Source organism: Sinocyclocheilus grahami, unplaced genomic scaffold (genome assembly GCF_001515645.1).
Source record: "Sinocyclocheilus grahami isolate Dianchi unplaced genomic scaffold, SAMN03320097.WGS_v1.1 scaffold253.1, whole genome shotgun sequence".
NCBI lineage: Eukaryota > Metazoa > Chordata > Actinopteri > Cypriniformes > Cyprinidae > Sinocyclocheilus > Sinocyclocheilus grahami.
Window position 1 is genome coordinate 977,483 of NW_015505432.1, and position 20,980 is coordinate 998,462.

The window sequence follows — 20,980 nt, forward strand, 5'->3', positions numbered from 1 at the left end:
ACTTCTGAACAGCAGTGTACATTTCCAACTCATAATACAGCTTACATTTATGTGACGATCTAAACAACCAATACTGTAGAGTTTAGTTTCAGTCCTCTATATAAAGCCGTTCATTGGCTCTAGCTAGTGGGATCCGGTCCCATGTTAAATACTCCTAGTAAAACCTAAAGTAAGTGTATAAGAAAGCAAAAAGCCCTTTGAATTAGCCACCTGCGTACCTCTCCTCTCATCTGTTTAACACATCCTCAGCCAAGACAAAAGAAAACATGCACTTCAGCAAATAAACGGAGAGGGAATTCATCTTAATTGCACACAACAAACAATGGGGAGTCAGAGATAGGTTTTAGAGCGGAGCTCTTTTTAGGGTAGAATTGTGTAACGCCCTGCGTAGGTGTGAGGAGGAAAGCTCAGCGGAGACGGGCTGAAGTGGGCGGCACAAACCAGCAGAACAAAAGGCCAGTGAGTTGGCACACGGAGGCGCCCAGCAAAGCCTGCAACCAAACCACACAACTAATTGCCTTCATGCATTGTGAAAAGAGAGGCAAAGATACAAAACAGGGATAAAGATTAATTTCATACTTCATCTTCCTCGCTTGAGAGAGATGCTGTGAAAGGTCTTACAAATTGAAAACACCCGAGGCGTTAAATAGCCCAGACATAAGGACCGGATTTGTAGCAACCATGCCGCATTAAATGGAAACACAGTTGTTAGGTACATTTTCCTGCAGCTGCACGATTAATCATCATAACTGAATTCCAATAAAGCTGCGATTAAATTAAATAAAAATATGTGCTGTGTGTTTCAGAGCAACGCGCAGCACTGTGTTCATTTACATGTGAGCAGCTCATTATGTATTTATCTGTATTTTCTTTGATATATTGATCTCTGCTACCACTGAATCTAGATCTGTCTCTGTCAGCAAGAGATGCATTAACGAAAACACCAGTGTGCTATTTATGGAGGCTATATCTTCAAAACCAAGCATTTCTGCAGACTCTGTTGATCTTCTCCTTGATTCCTTTAACTCAAAAGTTAAGAATGTTATTGATGATATTGCTCCTGTAAAAGTCAGTAAGAAGTCTGGCAGACAGAAATCAGCTTGGAGAAAATCAACAGCAGTTCAGAGTATGAAAAGGCAATGCAGAAAGGCTGAGCGGATGTGGCCGAAGACGAAACTTGAAATTCACTATAGCATCTATAAAGACAGCCTTCGTACTTTCAATGTGGAACTAGGCAAAGCTAGACAGTCATTCTTCTCAAACCTTATAAACAGTAACTTAAACAACACTCGCACTCTTTTTGCTACTGTTGAGAGGCTGACAAACCCCCCAAGTCAGATTGCCAGTGAAATGCTCTCCGACAGCAAATGCAATGAGTTTGCTTCCTTCTTTTCTGAGAAGATCAATAATATCAGGAAGGCGATTAGCACAGCCCCAAATTATGAAGAGGTCAGACAGATTCGACCGCAAAACCTAAAAGAAGATACTATGTCTGCTTTTGAAGACATTGATAGCAAAATTTTGGAAGAAATAGTATAGCACCTTAAATCAGAAACCTGCTATCTTGACACACTTCCCACATATTTTTTCAAAAGGGTGCTTAATTATTATTTCATTTATTTTATGTAAAGCACTTTGAATTACCATTGTGTATGAAATGTGCTATACAAATAAACTTGCTTTGCCTATGTGTCCGATCATATAAATGCTGCTCCATCTCCACGGAGTTTGAATTGCTTTAATGTTCATTTGGGAATGCAACATAAGCCAACCATCTTCTTATACTTGTAACGAGAAGCGCTTATCAACAGAAGAGAAGCTTTAAGGCCCCTACGGTTTTCCGTCAAAATAAAATTTGAAAAAATTGAAAATGAGGTAATGAAGGCAGCTAGATATGTAAAATAAAATTATGATGTTATTTTTCTTAAATATGTATGTATTTGTTATTTTACAGTGAAATATTACAATAGTGATGTTACTTATTTTTTATATTTGTAATAATAATATAACATTGTTGTTATTATTATTATTAGCCATATCGATATCACAAAAGTTTGGCCAAACTGTGAAGCCATACAAACAAGCACAGCAAAACTGGATTTTTTTTTATATCATATTTTGAATTGTAATCACTTGTATTTATTTATTTATTTATTTTTGCAATTGAAATTGCAATTAGATTTTCCCTCAAATTGTGCTTTACTTCTACCTGTTCTTCATGTGTGTTATCTTATATGTGCTAATCTGACATGTATGTCCATATTTATCATGAATATTTTATTCTGTATGCCTTATATTAAGAAAAAAGTAAAGAATAGCAGATTTCTATAAGGCATTAGTAACTTGAAATTGTTGTGTGATGCTACATCCACACCACGAGGTGTCAGTATTTCAAGATTCACCTCCATATCAGCCAGCACAACAGCAAGCAAAAACCTAAAATCACTGAGTGCATTTTTCATTTTCTTTATGAATGTTCCTAATATTTGTAAATGTGTCCTTTTTTATTCATAGCTGCCACTTGTTTGCCCTAAAGAGCAGCGTGGCTGTAGTTTTGGTGTGTCAGCTTTGACTGGTTTCTGTGTAATCAACAGGCGGTATTATCAAACATAACACTGCTGTAACCAGAGGACACTCTGCTTTTCCTCCACTTCTCTTTCTATTTTTACCCCCTCTCTCTCTCTCTCTCTCTCCTGTAGGGGAGCTGCTTGAGCTCTCAGTAGTGCACCGTTTGCTCCTCTCTTATGAGAGTCAGGATGAGGGAGGTTGAAATAATAGCCCTCAGCCAGAGACAAAGAGAAAGAGCGAGGGACTCTGATGCTGAGTGAGACGGAGCATGGTGATGGAGAGGAGGATGTGGAGAGAGGCACTGTTATTGTTGTTGCTGTTGATTTTCCTTTGTTTTCTGATGGCTGCTCTAACGGCTCCTGATATGTTAGCTCTGCATTCAGCCCGTAGTGCCGCTTTCGCACACATTCGCCTCAAATATACTTTTTGGATTTTGAAGATGTGGACGATCATCTGTCATTCTCATCCGTCCCTGATTATTTTCCCCTCTTTCCCCAAAATCTATGATTTCTTTTCTTTCGGCAGAGATGTTGGGAGCTGGCGGCCGGCGTTTGGAAGATAAAAGGCAGGGAATCAAGCTAAATTTCTGCCTTGCCACTGAAAAGCTCCAGTGCTCTGACAAGTCTGTCAGGCCTTATTTAGCTTTAAACCGCCACGGTAAACTTCTGCTGCCATTTGTAATAAAAAGAGGCCGCGGTCTGACACTGATTTCAGGCCCTGTCAAAACCCTGCTGATAAGTGCAGTTTTCACGCTCGCTTTCAATCCCCTTCGCCACGTTTTTTAGCTCTGATGTAAACTATGTAATTAAGCTCATTTCTCTTTTGATTGAACAAAGAGATAATAACTCAGATAGATTGGCTCAAAGGCCACACAAACAGATGTTCAGATGATCGATCTCAGATGATTAGGTTTAAACTTGAAGATTCGTTTTGATGAGCCGCACTCGCACGACGCAGAATGGCAAAAAAACAGCAGATGTTTTTTAATGAGTCACAAACAGTGTTGCTCGTGGTGCTATTGTGACTGGATGGGGATCTGCACAGTTACAGCCTTGTTGGATGCCACATGGATTTTTTTTGACTCTACGGTTGGAAATGTATCAGGATTTTTGGATACTTAATGGAGTAGGAACTAGAGCCCGACCGATATATCATTTTGCCGATATTATTGGCTGATATGAGCCTGTCGCCGATATATCGGTATCGGCAAAAAAATTTTTTACAGAACATATAACGCAGATAAAAATGCTTGAAATGGTGTATTTACTTAGTTTGTCCAGCAGAGCGCGCTCCATTGTTTGCTACTGGTGACCTGAATGAAACGCTTTAAAGCTTAAGTCTATGGAAAACCATTGAAACTTTGAATGGCCATATCTCCATAATGGCGCGCAAATTCTCATATCTCCCTTCAGCTCGAGGAACGCTCTCGAATGCGAATCAAGTGTACATCTAGAGGCCCGCTTTCGAATGAGACCACCCCTGCGTCGAGAGTCCCCGGGGTTCGGAAGTTACTATTGGTTAAATTTGCGGTCCGGTGCCGACCGATCAAGTGATCCCGGGGGGTTACATGACGCATGGAGGGTGGCATTCAAGAGGGCTTCTTGAGCTGAAGGGATCCCCCGAATTTGGTGGAGATCCGCCGGCGTGTTCGCAAGATAGTGACACCAGCCAACACTTTCACTTCAGTAAGGAGGTTTCTTGTTCAGGCAGCATTCAAGCATTGTCTTATTCGACCGTAAGTGCCCTGCGAAGTGGACTTCACATGAAATTCCGCCATGATTCCAGTTCCAAGGGAACGTACACATTACATTCAAAGGGCAATAAAGTGCGCGAGACGTGAATTTATATTGTATTTATTTACAGAGGTATATTATGTCACACTTCACACTTCTCTAGTTAGTTTCGTCTGTGTGTGAAGACAGTAGCGCAAATCCGTGAATGGATGTTTCCGAAGTGAAATAAACTTCAATGGAATAAAGTTGAATGGAATTTAATTTAATTAAAGTTTAATAAACTTCATCTTTACTGTTCAGTGCACTGATGTCAGACTCATTTTGAATAATGAAGTTTATTGTTAAATTGTTAAATGCCCTGCCGCCATTACATATCTCTGTCACGTCATTATAAGTGTTTGATCACCACATTTGAGTGATCATTGCAAAATAATGTGTTTATGTATATACAGTGGGTACGGAAAGTATTCAGACCCCCTTACATTTTTCACTCTTTGTTATATTGCAGCCATTTGCTAAAATCATTTAAGTTATTTTTTTTTCCTCATTAATGTACACACAGCACCCCATATTGACAGAAAAACACAGAATTGTTGACATTTTTGCAGATTTATTAAAAAAGAAAAACTGAAATATCACATGGTCCTAAGTATTCAGACCCTTTGCTCAGTATTTAGTAGAAGCACCCTTTTGATCGAATACAGCCATGAGTCTTTTTGGGAAAGACCCAACAAGTTTTTCACACCTGGATTTGAGGATAAATGAAGGTGTAGAACCATCTCAAGGATGATCAGAAGAAATGGACAGCACCTGAGTTAAATATATGAGTGTCACAGCAAAGGGTCTGAATACTTGGGACCATGTGATATTTCAGTTTTTCTTTTTTAATAAATCCACGAAAATGTCAACAATTCTGTGTTTTTCTGTCAATATGGGGTGCTGTGTGTACATTAATGAGGTAAAAAAAATTAACTTAAATGATTTTAGCAAATGGCTGCAATATAACAAAGAGTGAAAAATTTAAGGGGGTCTGAATACTTTCCGTACCCACTGTATATTCTGTTTATGTATATACTGTATATTCTATATATAGTACCAGTCAAATGTTTGGACACACGAATGGGAAAGTGTCCAAACTTTTGACTGGTACTGTACTATACCTTTATAATATACTGATAACAACCATAAAAGCACAGGTGGTCATGAGAAAGACACATGATGAATTAAAGATCATCCCAATCAGCGATTCAGAGGTAAATTTAAAAGGTGCACACAAATACAAAACACTGTCATGGTAACAAGCATGACATTAACATAATGCAATAAACGTTAATTTAGCTACATAAGATTTATTAAACCCTAAAGTACATAACTGAAAGAGAAACTTAAGAAGATACATAATTATTAATTACAGTGTTAAGTGTCACAGGGAATTCTTGAAATGTCAATTTACATTTTGTTTTGTTTTTTTTCACTGTAAATTTTAAGATGACTTGTTCTTTTTTGCTTCCAAAAACTGTAAATTTAACAGTGCCTTACATGCCCATTTCTTATATTACAGCCTTTTCACCGTATATAGTGAGGGAACTTACTGTTTGCCTTTAATGAACAGCTTTTTACTGTAGCATTTTTATACTCATTTACTGTTCAAATTATGAACTTCTTATTTTATTTTATTTTATTTTTTTAACTGAGAGGGATGCTTGAAAAAAATGTCTGCAAATGTAATGTTAATTTAGTGGGATTAGTTTTAAAAAATTAGCTAATCATATTATTTTAATAAAATTAAAAATGATCTTAATATTTTTATAAAATCATTGAAATGTCATGTGATCCTGGAGCGAGCTTGTTTGTTTGTTTTTTGTCATTCAGGTATGTTCACAGAATATTGCATTACTTATTACATTACATTGCATAACTGATACTGGAGCCTCTGGACACGTTTTTCATTTATCAGAAATGTTTTGTAGATTACCAGCATTCATGATTTTTCCTCTGCTCTCGTAAGGTCTTCCCTATCCATCCCAAAGCACTTCGAATCTAAATACTGTTGATGAAGACCATGTACAGTATTCCCGGTCAGGTCATACTGCAAACTCAAACCTCCAAACTCATCAAAACCACTGATACTGTACCGGTAAAGACGAGCAGATCTCTCCATCCATCGTTTCTGTCATTAATTTTCTAGCACTGTCCACCTTTTTGTCCCTTAAAGGGTTAGTTCACGCAAAAAATGAAAATTCTGTCATTAATTGCTCACCCTCGTGTCGTTTCAAACCTGTAAGTCCTTCGTTCATCTTCGGAACACGAATTAAGATATTTTTGATGGAATCTGAGAGCTGTCTGACCCTGCATAGACAGCAACGCAACTGAAATGTTCCCAAGTCCAGAAACGTAGCAAGGAGATCTGTAAAATAATTCATGTGACATCAGGGGTTCAACTGTAATTTTACGAAGCTACGAGAATACTTTTTATGTGAGAAAAAAACAGCGTCACGCCGGATACGCTGTTTTCGTTCAGATCAAATCACAACAACGTAGGAAACAGATATGGTGTGACGCAGGTGACACAGAACAGCATACGCTGTTTATGTCCAGCTGATACTCTCCAAAATGGCGCTACAGGGTGGTGCTCTGCGGAGGAGACGAATTGTTGAATAAAGTCGTTTTTTTTCTTTTGCGCACAAAACGTATTCTCGTAGCTTTCTGATGTCAGATGGATTATTTTACAGATCTCCTTGCTATGTTTCTGGACTTGGGAACATTTCAGTTGCGTTGCTGTCTATGCAGGGTCAGACAGCTCTCAGATTCCGTCAAAAATATCTTAATTCGTGTTCCGAAGATGAACGAAGGACTTACAGGTTTGAAATGATATGAGGGTGAGTAATTAATGACATAATTTTTGGGTGAACTATCCCTTTAATTCCAGCAGCACCGTTTTAATTTTAAAGCCAAAAGGACAGGTTCCCCCCCTGAAGGTGGAGAATATTCGCCCTGCTGCAGATGTTCATGAATAATGTCCATTTCCAAACCCCTGCCGCCGCTCAGATGAGAGCACCTTGTGAAGGGTGTGGTGGGGACGAGATGAATTACACGGAGGGGGAATCTGACAGCCTGTGCGGGGCTTTGTGATCATTCCAAAGTCCTAGTAATCTCCCTCACCTTTCTCATCTCGGCTATAATGAAAGAGAATAGGCGATTGCACCCCGGGCGATGTTCCCCACGCCTAATGACTCCTCCAAAGGCAGAGCGACCACGGTAAAATGAACTCTGAGTGAGCTTTGAACTGACTGATAGACTTTGACACCAATTCTGTAACAAAACAGGCGTAGCGCTAATTGATTATCAATATTTTAAGCAAAGCGATGAAAATAAGCATTAAAAGATGACAGGGAGAAGTGGAGTCTTCTGTGGTGGGACTCTCTCTCTCTCTCTCTTCTTCAACAGGTTGTGATTTCACCTCCCTCAGCACATGTCCTCCTCTTCTGATTTGCATCTCTTCTGATTTGCATCTCTCTGTATATGTATAGCTCTTTGGTCTCGTTTCCCCGGACCGAAAGCATACTGAGCAACTTGACATTGCAATTAGGCTTTAATATAACAGAAAATAGAGTTTTCCCCGGGCCTGTCTCCAGCGCCCCCTCTCTTCTGAGCTCAGGCGCTTGACTAAGCACAGTCTCTGGGACCTCCGTGTTTCTAGGCCTTTGTGCCAGGTGTTGAAGTGTTAGCCCCAGTCCAGCTGTGCGTCGTGGCTCTTTTGGTTTAATTGCCCAGTGTCCGTCAACCTATCAGCAGATGCTGGGTGTGTTGCATGGCAAGTAGCTCTTTTCTGGTGCACCGAGTGCTGGAGCGTAATGTGCCATAATCAGATGTCATTATCATACGTCTTCAGGAAAGTCGAGTTGCACGGTGGATCCTGTCACTTTATTGCAGTGTTGCATCAATATGTTGATGGCATATTGTGAAGATGCTGAATCAGTTTACTTTTACTGTTTGAGTCGGCATAAAACTGAAATCGTGATCATCTACCTTATTGAAACGTATTCAAGTGAAATGGTTTCTTGATTAAGAAAATAATGTAGGATGGGACTTGGTTTTGTCCCTGTAATTGCTGTTATTTCATGTGAGTGACAGGTTTCTGGAGGGATCAAATCTTACTTGGCTATTGGACAATGTTATTGTCCAGCACTTTTGATGATGGATTGGTGCAGTTTATTGGACTTCTATTGGACTATTGATTATTAACACCCATTCACTGCCATTATAAAGCTGGGAAGACCCAGGACATTAAGATTTTCGTTCAAAATGGTGTCACACATGTTTGTTCTTCATTTTTGCTTGAAGTATATCAAGGCCTTTGAAGGTTAAAACTGAGCTCACGTTCACATTAATTTATTACACTACAATTGCATCTTAAATGTTGCATCTCTTAACAATAAGACGAGACTTCCATTTATACAGCCGTCATTTTAAAGGTCTAGTTCACTCAAAAAATGGAAATCTTGCTGAAAATGTCTCACCCGCAGGCCATCCAGGATGTAGATGAGTTTGTTTCTTCATCAGGTTTGGAGAAATGTAGCATTGCATCAGTGTCTCATCAATGGATGCTCTGCAGTGAATGGGTGCCGTCAGAACGAGAGCTGATAAAAACATCACAATAATCCACACCACTCCAGTCCATCAATAAGGCATTTTTAACTCCAAACAATTGTTTCCGGCTAGAACACAAATCCATAATAACGCTTCCTCCGATGAAAAAGTGGTCTGGTCTGAATCAGGAGAGAGATCTGCACAGATCAAGCTCCGTTTACAAGCTAAAACAGCTCTAAACAAATATGTGGCTGGATTTTGATGTGAGAGACAACAGGAGATGGACTTCTTCACTGGAGGAAGCGTTATTATGGATTACTGACGAAATGACGATTTCTGAATATTGCTTACATAACAATGAATGTAACAATGAATTTACATCCTAAAATCTAATCCTGTCATTGACGACCTCTTGTAGTTGAGAACTAACTTTACATTTCAGATTAAATTCGGTCCTTTGGTATATTTTGTGACTACCCATCCAACGTTCCTGCGGTAAGAGAAAATGCAGACTTTGCTTTTTTCTTTCGTCCATTCACTTTTTCTGTGACCTCATTTCTGTTAAACATATGACATTGTCATTTCGACTGCTGAGGTGTGAATTTGTTGAGGATATGATCATAAGTAAGGTCTGTGCTGTCCACAAGCAAACCTCACTGAGATTTGAAACTCCCAAAGCATAATGCAATTACCAGAATTGTTTTTAATGCAACAGATATAAAATTCCATGCAAAAGTGATACGGGTCTGTAAATGAGACTGGACAAGATTAAACAACAATTAGCTGACACTAAGTGATCATGTACCTGTATAAGGAGGAGCTGGGGATGGAGGAGGGTAAGCGCATGTTTGTGCGACAGACTGAGGCAAGTGTGAGTACGGATGAACTTGTAGATTTTATTTAATTGTAGTGGGATGAGTTACGATCAGCTGATGCTGGCTGTCACGCCGTGGTCTGCCTGAACTACTTTTGAGCTCCATTCGTCACTCAAACTACATTTAGACGAGCTCCTCTTACACCACTGTACTCCTTCCGCTATTAGAGGCTTCAAGCAGTACGTCCTCAGATCGACTCATGACAGATACCTTCAAAAGAGAAAGACGGGCCTACGCAGATTTCTCTCCAAACGCTCATGAATAAAACAAGCTTCATCAGGCAGAGTCTCATGTGGACATGATGAAAACTCTCAGACTGTTTTGTTTCTGCAACCAAATCTCCAGTATTTACTCTGTAAATTAAAGAAAGCATCTCGAATTATTCTCAGAAAGATGTTGTCGGAACTTCAGGCGAAGTGCAGAAATGAGCCCACAGTAGTGTGGAGAAGCGTCTGGTGGAATATGCGGAAATGGAATATTTGATCAGCGCTCAGGGTTTGATTGTGATGTTTGCGCGCTCTCTTCCCCCTCTCTGGGGCCCGATTCAAAACAACACCATGCTATACACATGTAATTAATTAATTACTCTTGGTGATGGTGGTTCTCATATCTTCATCGCGCCTGTCTTCTCTTTAAACCGTGCATATTTTTGTCAGTGGCTGGAGAAGGGAAGAAGCAGGGCCCGGTCCGACCACAGACGTCTGATTTTAGAGGCATTGATCTCTCACATCCAAAATAGAAATCCAGGCCTTTTTATGAATAATTGATCAATAATTCATTGCTCCCTTTCTAATTGTTTAGTTGTTAATACTTCACGAATATCATTTAAGTTTTACTCGAATGTAAGTTTTACCATTTAAGCAAAGTGATTTTCTGTTTTGTTTTTTTCTTTGTTGTTCAGCCTCAATGTGAGCCACAGTGAAATAGGCTGTGGTTTCTATCTGCGATTGCAAATAATGAGTAAATAGCCTGGCCATTCTTTATATTTGTCATTGCACAAATTATATTCTGCCAAAGTCTAATTTCCTTCATGCAAATGATGATGTGAATGGAGTAGTTTTAATCGTGATGCTCACACTGGTTAGTTGTCATTGAAAGCTTTACTTTATAAACACTCACACTTGTGTCTGTATATTTTACAGGACTAAAGCCACAGCTCTTTGTATGTGTCTGTGTGTGTGTGTGTGTGTGTGTGTGTGTGTGAGAAAGAGAGGGAATGTGAGTGTAAAGTGAATTCCTGATTCAAAGGGACATTTTTCCAACTGTGGGGTGCTACAGCAAATATCATGTTTGTCGTTTGGCAAGTGGCTGATTTATCACATTTTGCCGAGCTTTGACATTCAGATTGTTTTTGATTGACGTGGACGCTCAGGACACACACGCTCATTTACAGATATTCATATTCTGTGAGCGTGTTGAGTTTGTGTAAGTGTGGGTGTTGTGAAGTGACATGACATGTGGCCAAGTATGGTGACCCATACTCGGAATTAGTGCTCTGCATTTACCCATCCAAAGTGCACACACACAGCAGTGAACACACACAAACCGTGAACACACACCCGGAGCAGTGGTCAGCCATTTATGCTGCGGCGCCCGGGGAGCAGTTGGGGGTTCGGTGCCTTGCTCAAGGGCACCTCAGTCGTGGTATTGAAGGTGGGAGAGAGCGCTGTACATTCACTCCCACCCACCTACAATCCCTGCCGGTACGAGACTCGAACCCACAACCTTTTTGGGTTACGAGTCCGACTCTCTAACCATTAGGCCACGACTTCCCAAGCGTTCATACACGCCCGCCTGATTGTTTGACTCCACACCAGTTCGTATTTTAAGACTACAGTAGTTGTTTTGTTTTTAGCCTTTCTCTTTCAGTCTCCCTTTATGCCTCATTGTCTCTCTCTCACACACACAGTGATTAAAGCATAGTGATGGTGAGGTGCATGAGTGCACTAGATAAACAAGATCTCTCCCAAGGCTGTCTAACATCCATCCGTGTGTAGGATATCAGACCGAATCAGACAATCTAAGATTTGGTCAAAACCGAGTTGAGGCACGAGGAGTCACAAAAATTCCACTGAGGCCCAAGACAACAGGATGTCATAAATCAGACCCCAGCCTCTCTGAAGCTCACTGAAAACTGTGAAATAGGCTTGTTAAAGAACATTGTGTGCACTTTCTGAATTATTTGATAACATGATTGTATACAAACCCGATTCCAAAAAAGTTGGGACACTGTACAAATTGTGAATAAAAACAGAATGCAATGATGTGGAAGTTTCAAATTTCAATATTTTATTCAGAATACAACATAGATGACATATCAAATGTTTAAACTGAGAAAATGTATCATTTTAAGGGAAAAAGAAGTTGATTTTAAATTTCATGGCATAAACACATCTCTCTGAGAGGCTCTTTTTATACCCAATCATGTTGCCAATTGACCTAATAAGTTGCAGAGAACCTGTGATGCTGTACACACAATTCTAATGCCCTTTCACTCGTTTATGAACAGTATTTATTACGTGGTTTAAATGATAGCTGTGTTTAGTTGAAACACTACAGCGGATACTGTGCAATCATGATTAATGTTGATTGGATTGAGCGGGGCAGATTTCTCAGGAGAGAGGCGCAGGTATGCCGGCTGAACCTGCAGCTACGGGTGCTTTTCCTGCTCCTCTGTGCTCTTCTTTCCTCCACAGCAGCGCTGTAAGAGATTACGGCCAGAGTAATTAATCACAGAGGATTATTACGGCTGTTGTGTGGTTTCATGGAGAGGCCTGAGGCTGAAGATGAGGATTCTGCATGGCTTTGGGATCATTCGGTTTAAGGGTCTGTTTTAAGGAGGGAGACAATGCGAGTCTTGTGCGTCCTTGGAGTATTCTTGTCTTTTATTGATGTGAAATCCCTCTCACACATGATGTATCGTTCCTGTGCTGTGTGTTTTCAGGATGAGTATGTGGACCATTCTGCTGAATTTGTATATTTAGATGTTATGATCCACTTAAACCCAAATCATTAATTTAAATAATAAAAAAGCTAAATATATGCTAAATAAAATTGGTGGAATACTTTATATTATGAGGCGTGTGTGTGTGTGTGTGTGTGTGTGTGTGTGTGTGTGTGAGAGAGTGTGTGCGTGTGTGTGTGTGTGTGTGTGTGTGTGTGTGTGTGTGAATAATTTAAAAATATTTAAATAATAATGAAAATAATAAAATATATTTAGATAATAAAAGATGGTAATAATAATTAAAAAGATGTAGATACTCAGTGTTTAATTTTTAATAATAAATAAAAAATATATATTTAAATAATAATGAAAATAATTAAATAACAATGATTAAAAAAATGTAGTAAAAACACTTTCATGTCACTACCGAAACACACAATATTTTAGCTTATTGGCAGAGCCTGATTTTAGCTGTGTCCATTCATTTTTGAGCAGAAAGTGAGATTTCCAGAGCGTTTATGATTAGATCCCATCATTTTGAAGTACAGTAAATGTGCCCCAGAGTCTGAAAAACCCGTTTGTAACTTTAGAGCTGTCAATATTTTATGCAATTAAATAAACGTTTTCGTGTTTTAATCTAAAATATAATGTTTCCAGACATGTGCTGGCCAGAATTTTTTTTAAAGTAATGCTCAAAATGACCTTAAAAACATCGCAATATCAAACAGAGTTTCAGTCGTGATGTGAGTATTTGAGTAGTGACTCAATTTAAATCAATAAACATAATTAAAGGATCGGGAAAGACTGTACTGTAAACATACTGAAAAAAGATGTTCTCAGGTTGTCGAATAGTACTGTTTATTTCACTCGCTTGTTTGAAAATGGTGGTGATTTCTGTTTAAGTGTAAAGTTCAAATTCAACAGTAGTGTTTGTCCTTCAAAATACAATAATGATGGGAACAATTGATTGTTTTTAATATACTGGCTTTTTATTGAGATTGTTGACAGTTGAAAATCTTTTAGAAAAATCTGTTAAAACATTTTTACAGGGAGGTTGAAAATAACAGATAAATAAAATAGATAATAGATCAATATTAGTGCTGTCAAACGATTATTCGCGATTAATCGCATCCAAAATAAAAGTGTTTGTTTACATAATATATGTGTGTGTACTGTGTATATTTATTATGTATATAGAAATACACACACATGCATGTATATATTTCAGAAAATTATGTTATGTTTATATATTAAATATATTTATTTACAATATAAATTATATGAATATAAATATAGACGTGAAAATATTTTCAAAATATATACTGTATGTGTGTGTATTTATATATACATAATGAATATACACAGAACACACACACATATATTATGCAAACAAAAACTTTTATTTTGTGTGCGATTAATCATTTGACAGCACTAATAAATATAATCCTTTGTAATATAGTGAATACAAATGTGCATGAGGTGTATTCCATAACAATATGAAAATATTGTATGCAAATTGAATGTTTTTTTACTAGAAGCATGGCATGAAAAGACAATATGTCTTACTCTAAATTTAAACCCGTTCTGTAGAATGGTTACAAAGTGTGTTCCCTCAGCCGTTCATCCTGAGCTATAAGAGTTTAGAGTTAAGTTCATTCTATTATGTGTTAATTGATGAGGCTAAAAGGTGATCAGTGTTTCAGGATCAATATTTGATCATTTCACACTTTTCTCACAGCACTGTGATTCTCCACAATCCTTTCAGTTTCACAAAGCTTTTTCATGCATTGACGTTCTCAAACGCACTTGTAAACTTCGCCCAAACAAACCTGCGCAAATAAACAGCATCGCACCCCGCAGCAGCTCATCCGTCCTGCTTTAGCACGGCTTCAGCTCGACACTCCCGCACGCTTGAATTCAATATCCTATCTCACATGTCCGCGTAATGTTATTTCAGGAGCCGGTAACCTCCTTCAGTCGGCGGTGTTATATCAATGAATTGCTGCTGTGTAAAGAGGGACAGAAAGTTTCCGCTTCTGCGTGTGGCTCTACGGTTGCGGATAAACCCAAGAAAGCTGAAGCGCTTGATTCAATCTAAATGGCAGGCCCCTCTGAGCCCCCGTGTTCAACGCACCAGCACTCCATCAATCACTGATAATGGGCCCCGGCCATTTCTCTCTGATGTTTGCCTTATTGCATCGGATTCTGACGAGCCATCGCTGCTTATCAGCCCACTGGATGACGGAGGCGGATGGATTTGTTTCTGTGTGATCATTTCAATGAAACATAGTCCTGCATGCCTACATGACTCTAGGGGCCCCAAGCTGCAATTACACACATAATCACAATTGAATTTCAGCGGAAGCTCCACTATCCATCCTGCCAACCAAACTGGGATTAAGTGCAGATGAAGTGAAAGTCTTTAGCTTTCTGCTGCGGATAGTGATGCATTATCTAATGCTGGGATTATGATATATCTAATGTGTGCATCATCAGCTTCAGCTCCTATACAGATGGATGACAAAGGAAAATCCAGTGGCTCTGTTAAAACCCATTAACGCCATGAATGATCATTATGATGATTACTATATGTGACCCTGGGGCACAAAACCAGTCATAAGGGTAAATTTTGTGAAATTGAGATTAATGCATCATCTGAAAGCTGAATAAATAAGCTTTGCATTGATGTATGGTTTGTTAGGATAGGGCATAGGGCTGAGATACAACTATTAGAAAATCTGGAATCTGAGGGTGCAAAAAAATCGAAATATTGAGAAAATCATCTTTAAAGTTGTCCAAATGAAGTTCTTAGCAATGCATATTACTAATCAAAAATTCAGTTTTGATATATTTACGGTAGGACATTTACTAAATATCTTCATGGAACATGATCTTTACTTAATATCCTAATAAATAAATAATTTTGATTATTGCTACAAATATACCCCAGCGACTTAAGACTGGTTTTGTGCTCCTGGGTCACATATTAGCATCCACACCAACAAACAATAACGCTCTGTTTATTATAAGCACACACTGCAGCTTTAAATGCATAAGCTCTCAGGTGTGGATTCTGATTGGCTGTCAATGTTTTGTTTTCATTCATCAGTGGGAAAAAAAGGGAAAAAAAGTTCTGAAAGTGATTCCAACAATATTGACTGAATGGCTTGATGAGGATGAAAATCATGTGCATGTCCTTCACAGTCACCAGAATTCAGTGCATTTACACACCAATGGAAGTTTGTGGGCCAATATGAAAGCATTCTCCACCACCATCATCAAAACACCAAATGAAGAAATGTACAATTTGGTTTCCATCCGTCCAGTAGAGTTACAGAGTCTTGTAGAATCAGTGGCACCAAGGCACACTGATGGCAATGAGAGGGTTTGGCTCTAAGGAGATAAGCGGAGAGACAAACTGAGCTCGAGAAGAGTTAAATACGCTGGTTAAAAGACTTGTGGAGCATTGGTAGACAGAAACTGAAGGTTGTTCGGTTTTAGCGTGCCAACCACATCGTGCCTTTTTTCTAATGTCCACTCAAACAATCATATTATCCACTTGAATTTGGACTGAACTGTACAATTTGCTTTTCTTAATGACTGTGATTACCCTCTCCTCTCCTTTCACTTGAAAGTTGAAACTCGTAGAAGGTAATGTTATGAGGGACTCAATTTTGCATGACTCCTCTCATCAGCGAGTGGAACAGCAATAAAGGCAAATTGCTCCTGGGAGACACGAACGCTTTAGAATAAATTACGTGCGGGAACAGAGGTATAATTAATTTACAGGCTGTATTGATAGTCCCCCTTCACTGCTCACTATATGTCTTCATCTCGGCTAACGTCTTCATTATGTGGAGGGCAGGAGAGAAGCGAGTCAACAGACTAAATGAATTGCCATAAGACTTGTACACAAACTGTTTCCACCGCGTAAGGGTTTCTCTCAGGCTTTTAATTAGCACGCTGAAAAACTATTCGATAAGTATGTGCTTAAGGTGTGCAAACTGGGAGAAGTGTACATATGCAGAGAGACATTAAAGCATAAAAGATGTCCTAATGAAGTATTAAATGTGCTGTTTATAACTCATTACTAATATTGCAATGTGCTTTTTTTCTTATTTCAGCTAAAACCGATGAAGCACTGAAAGCAAAGGAGAGTATGAGAGAGGAAAAGACAACGGTGAGCCGAACTTTAAGATGTTTAACCTGCAGCTAACAGAGGGAAACGTATTGAAGCCTGGCACGGAATTAAAAAAAGTAACATTTGTATCTCACAATTCAGAGTTTTTCTTGTAGTTTTCATTTGATAATTCTGAGTTTATATATTAGGATTCTGACTTTATATCCCGCAATTCTTCGAAAAAAAAGTCAGAATAGTGAGAGATAAAAAAATATATATTGTAAGATAAAAAGTCACAAGTTACCGTTTTTTACCGTTTTGTTTTTTCTTTTTGTTGTGAATAAGTGTGGTCATATTTCCCATTGTTTGTGGCCAAAATCCAGTCAATCACAAATTTCACTGTCCACTGTCTATTGCCAATACTGCAAATCAAAATATAGCCAGACAGCAGTAAATGTGAACACATCTTAAAGGGTAACTGAGCAGCAGATCAGCATATTACACTGATTTCTGAAGATCATGTGACACTGAAGACTGGAGGAATGATGCTGAAAATACAGCTGCGCATCACAGAAATACATTACAGTTTAACAGATACTCACATAGAAAACAGCTATTTTAAATTGTAACATATTACTGTTTTGATCAAATAAATGCAGCCTTGGTGAGCAGAAGAGACCTAATAAAAAACATTTAAAAATCATAATGTTTCCAAACTTTTAACAAGTACTGTATATATTCCATACAGCCCAAGTTAATTACTGCAATGTGCTTGATTTTTCTTTTTTTACACTTTGCAGCTGACAATGCTTTAAAACAGTTTTCCCTTTGATTTTCACATCATATTTGGCCTTATGTTTATGACTGTTGTATTCCCATGGCATTCCCCATTCCACATTTGACACGTGCTGCTCATGAAGACATGAAGTCAAAGTAATGAGGACATTTTTGCATGATATTGACATCATTCACTTGTTCCTTCTCAAAGCGTGTTGAACTTTAGTGATATTGATACATAAATGTTTGTTGTTGTCAGCCTTTCTTAAGCAGAGTTCATGCTGTAATCTCACCCCTTGGAGTCAATTGACTTCTCCTCCTTCTGAAACCCTTTCATTTCTCTCAAAACTCCTCCTGTTTTATGAAGGAACGCATTCTTGCTGCCTAGTGCTGGAAGGCTCTTAACACCACCTCAACTCCGCTTTGGTAACATGCACAAATAGTCACAATTACAGTCTTTTGGAAGTGTGTTTTGCCACCGAAAACTCAATCTCTGTCCTCACGATGTGGAAGTGACACAGTGAAAGCAGGTTTTGGTTTGGCTTTAATCTTCACTCGCTCATGATGAACAAACCAGCTGAACTGTGAAAATGAACACTATAAAATGAAGAAAACACAGTACTTGCTGCTGGACAGCTGAGATTTGTGACTGCAGATATGTGTGCCTGTATTATATCAGCACTCTTTCCTAGTAAATAAATCAATTCTAATTGTTTTACTGGGGATTTCACACAACATACTTCCGAATGGAGCCCATCTACCTTTCAAAATCAAACTACAAAAAATATTTCGGTTTTTATTAGGACTGTGAAGCCATTCTTTTTTTTTTTTTTCTAAATTACATGATATGCTGATTAATGAATTAATAGCAAATTAATCACATCAGTCTGGGCTGAGAAATTACCCCCTAAATGATTAAGTCATTGTTGTTTTAAATGAGAAAAGCATTGAATAGACGAAAAAGTAAAAAAAAAAAAAAAAAAGTAGCTTTAGAAAGAAATATTTGATTTCAACAAAATATTTATCACACACAAACTTTTAAGGCTGCAATGTGGCCATAACATTGTTTTCAGAAGCTGCATTTGAAGTGGCATTTAGGCTGTTCAGAGACAGCATGAATGCATTTACACTGTAATTACAGTTACATAAATAATTCTGAGATTAATGGCGTTTAGATGTGCATTAATGGGTTTTAAAAATATTAAAATATGAATTGTTTTTTAAAAACATGAGATGATACTCTAAATATGAATCTAAAACTGTCAGTAGGTAACTGTCAGACTTAATGAGAGAGTCATTGAATCATTCATTCAACTGATTCATTCAAACAGCTGATTCATTCAGAAACAAAGCAAATTACTCGAGTCACTGACTCACTCGATTTGTTAAAAAATGCGAATTCATTCAGTAACAAAACTGCTGTTTATTGCTCGGAGATGCACAACAATTCTATTTTCATTTGCCAAACTGAGCAAAAACAGACAATATTATATCTAAAATGTAATATAATATTAACTTCTTGTTTATTGAACTGTTCAATCTGGTTAAATCGACAGTCCTAATTTTCTTTTGTTCAGTTTAATTATCTTATACAAGATTTCCCTTTGGGGGGGGGGGGGGGGGGGGTTTCAGATTCAAATCAGCAAAAATTGCACTTCAGTCTGTAACCGTTTTTCTCTGACGCAGACCTGCATTCTGTCTGTATTCATGCAGATCATATATTTTAATGAGCCGTATAACAGCATTTAACCCGTATCATTAGAGCAGCTTGCTCTTTCACCATGGAAAAGCCGAAGACTTTTTCTTAATTATGCTGTGTCGTGCGGGTCACCTTTACAGGTGTGTACCTCTCTGTGTGTGACCGTATTCGAGAATGATACCACCATTAAACATTTAGATGGAATTTAACACCCCTACACACACACAGACTGCCCCCTGTATCCATTCATTTCTAATCTCAATATAACAAGCTGTGTTGTCATTCACAAGAGCTGTCTGCCGGAGTGCTGAACAAGCCTGTGTGTGCATGAGAGAAAATCAGACAGTCAATAGAACAGAGGACGATCAGTGACCAACAGAGAGCTGCGTTTAATCAGATACGTTTGCTCAATTTGATTGAATCTCCACTGCAAACTTAATTAGAGGCCTGATTTAATATGGAACATCTGGTAAATGGTCCGTAAATATGATAATTATTGCCTAATTAGTATTTTTTTAGGTGGAAGTTGCATGTTACTGAGTGTTCATTAAGACTTTCCCATTTGCCGAAGTGAAATGTCCATCAAATGTGCACTCCAGGATCTCGTAGATGCAGTAGGTTGTCCAGATACTTTTCGCCTACTGGCTGCTGTTTTTTGAGTACTATGAATTCGGATATACTACTCTTTTCACATACTTAGTATATAATATGAAGTAGGCATATTTTAATGCATCAAGTGACTTGCTGGTTTTAGTTTCATATTTAGATTAGCATTTTAATTATTATTATTTCATGTTTCAATATTCATGTATTAAAAAAAAAAAGATCTGGGTTGTCAAAACAAAGAAACCTCGAACTGCAGAGAGCCTGCAGTCAAAAAGCGAAAGCAGCAGAGTCCGTTTTTAAACCGCAAAGATTTCAACAACAGCAGCAGATGATACTTGCTCATATGAAAAATGAAAATGTGTTTTTTCACATTGCCTGCAGGAGAGCAGTGCTGAAGCACAACTGGCATAAACTGCGTCACAAGCAACATGACCAACAGAGAGCTGCGTTTAATCAGATACGTTTGCTCAATTTGATTGAATCTCCACTGCAAACTTAATTAGAGGCCTGATTTAATATGGAACATCTGGTAAATGGTCCGTAAATATGATAATTATTGCCTAATTAGTATTTTTTTAGGTGGAAGTTGCATGTTACTGAGTGTTCATTAAGACTTTCCCATTTGCCGAGATTTAAATGATGTGAATTTTGGGATATTGCGTAAAAAGTTGTATGTATAGTGAAACGACATGCGCTTATTTAAGAATTTAAGAAAGTATTACCTTTAAATATTTCTGGAATAAGAAAATATTACCAGAGCAGTACTATTGCATAGCATTTCATATGTTGCTTTTGTCATTGCAATGTTCAGATTTTTTTGTTTAATTTCACATTGCAGCTTACAGCATAGCTACATCAGATGGTTAGAAATCAAAATGATTTGACCTGTGAGCTCAACAGTAGTATCTCCTGAAAGACTGTTGTTAAATATTTAGCGCTGTCCCGTCATGAATACAAATGCTGTGTAAATGAGGGTCTACAGGCAGTTGACCCTGGGACTGGAGCCTGCTGAGTGGGGCTCACGCTTGCCTAAATGATTTAATTCTCATTACTTCAGCTAGTGTTTTA

The 20,980-nt window shown here is 38.2% G+C and overlaps 1 protein-coding gene across 1 annotated transcript in view; it reads left to right on the top strand.

Annotated features, from left to right (window-relative positions):
• Window positions 1-20,980, top strand: part of LOC107598622 (serine/Arginine-related protein 53-like) — a 114,649-nt gene that overhangs the window by 69,628 nt on the left and 24,041 nt on the right. The window contains exons 4-5 of the mRNA XM_016290017.1: window positions 9,894-9,942; window positions 16,835-16,890. Coding sequence (XP_016145503.1) covers window positions 9,894-9,942; window positions 16,835-16,890 — 105 coding nt within the window. The remainder of the gene's footprint in view (window positions 1-9,893; window positions 9,943-16,834; window positions 16,891-20,980) is intronic.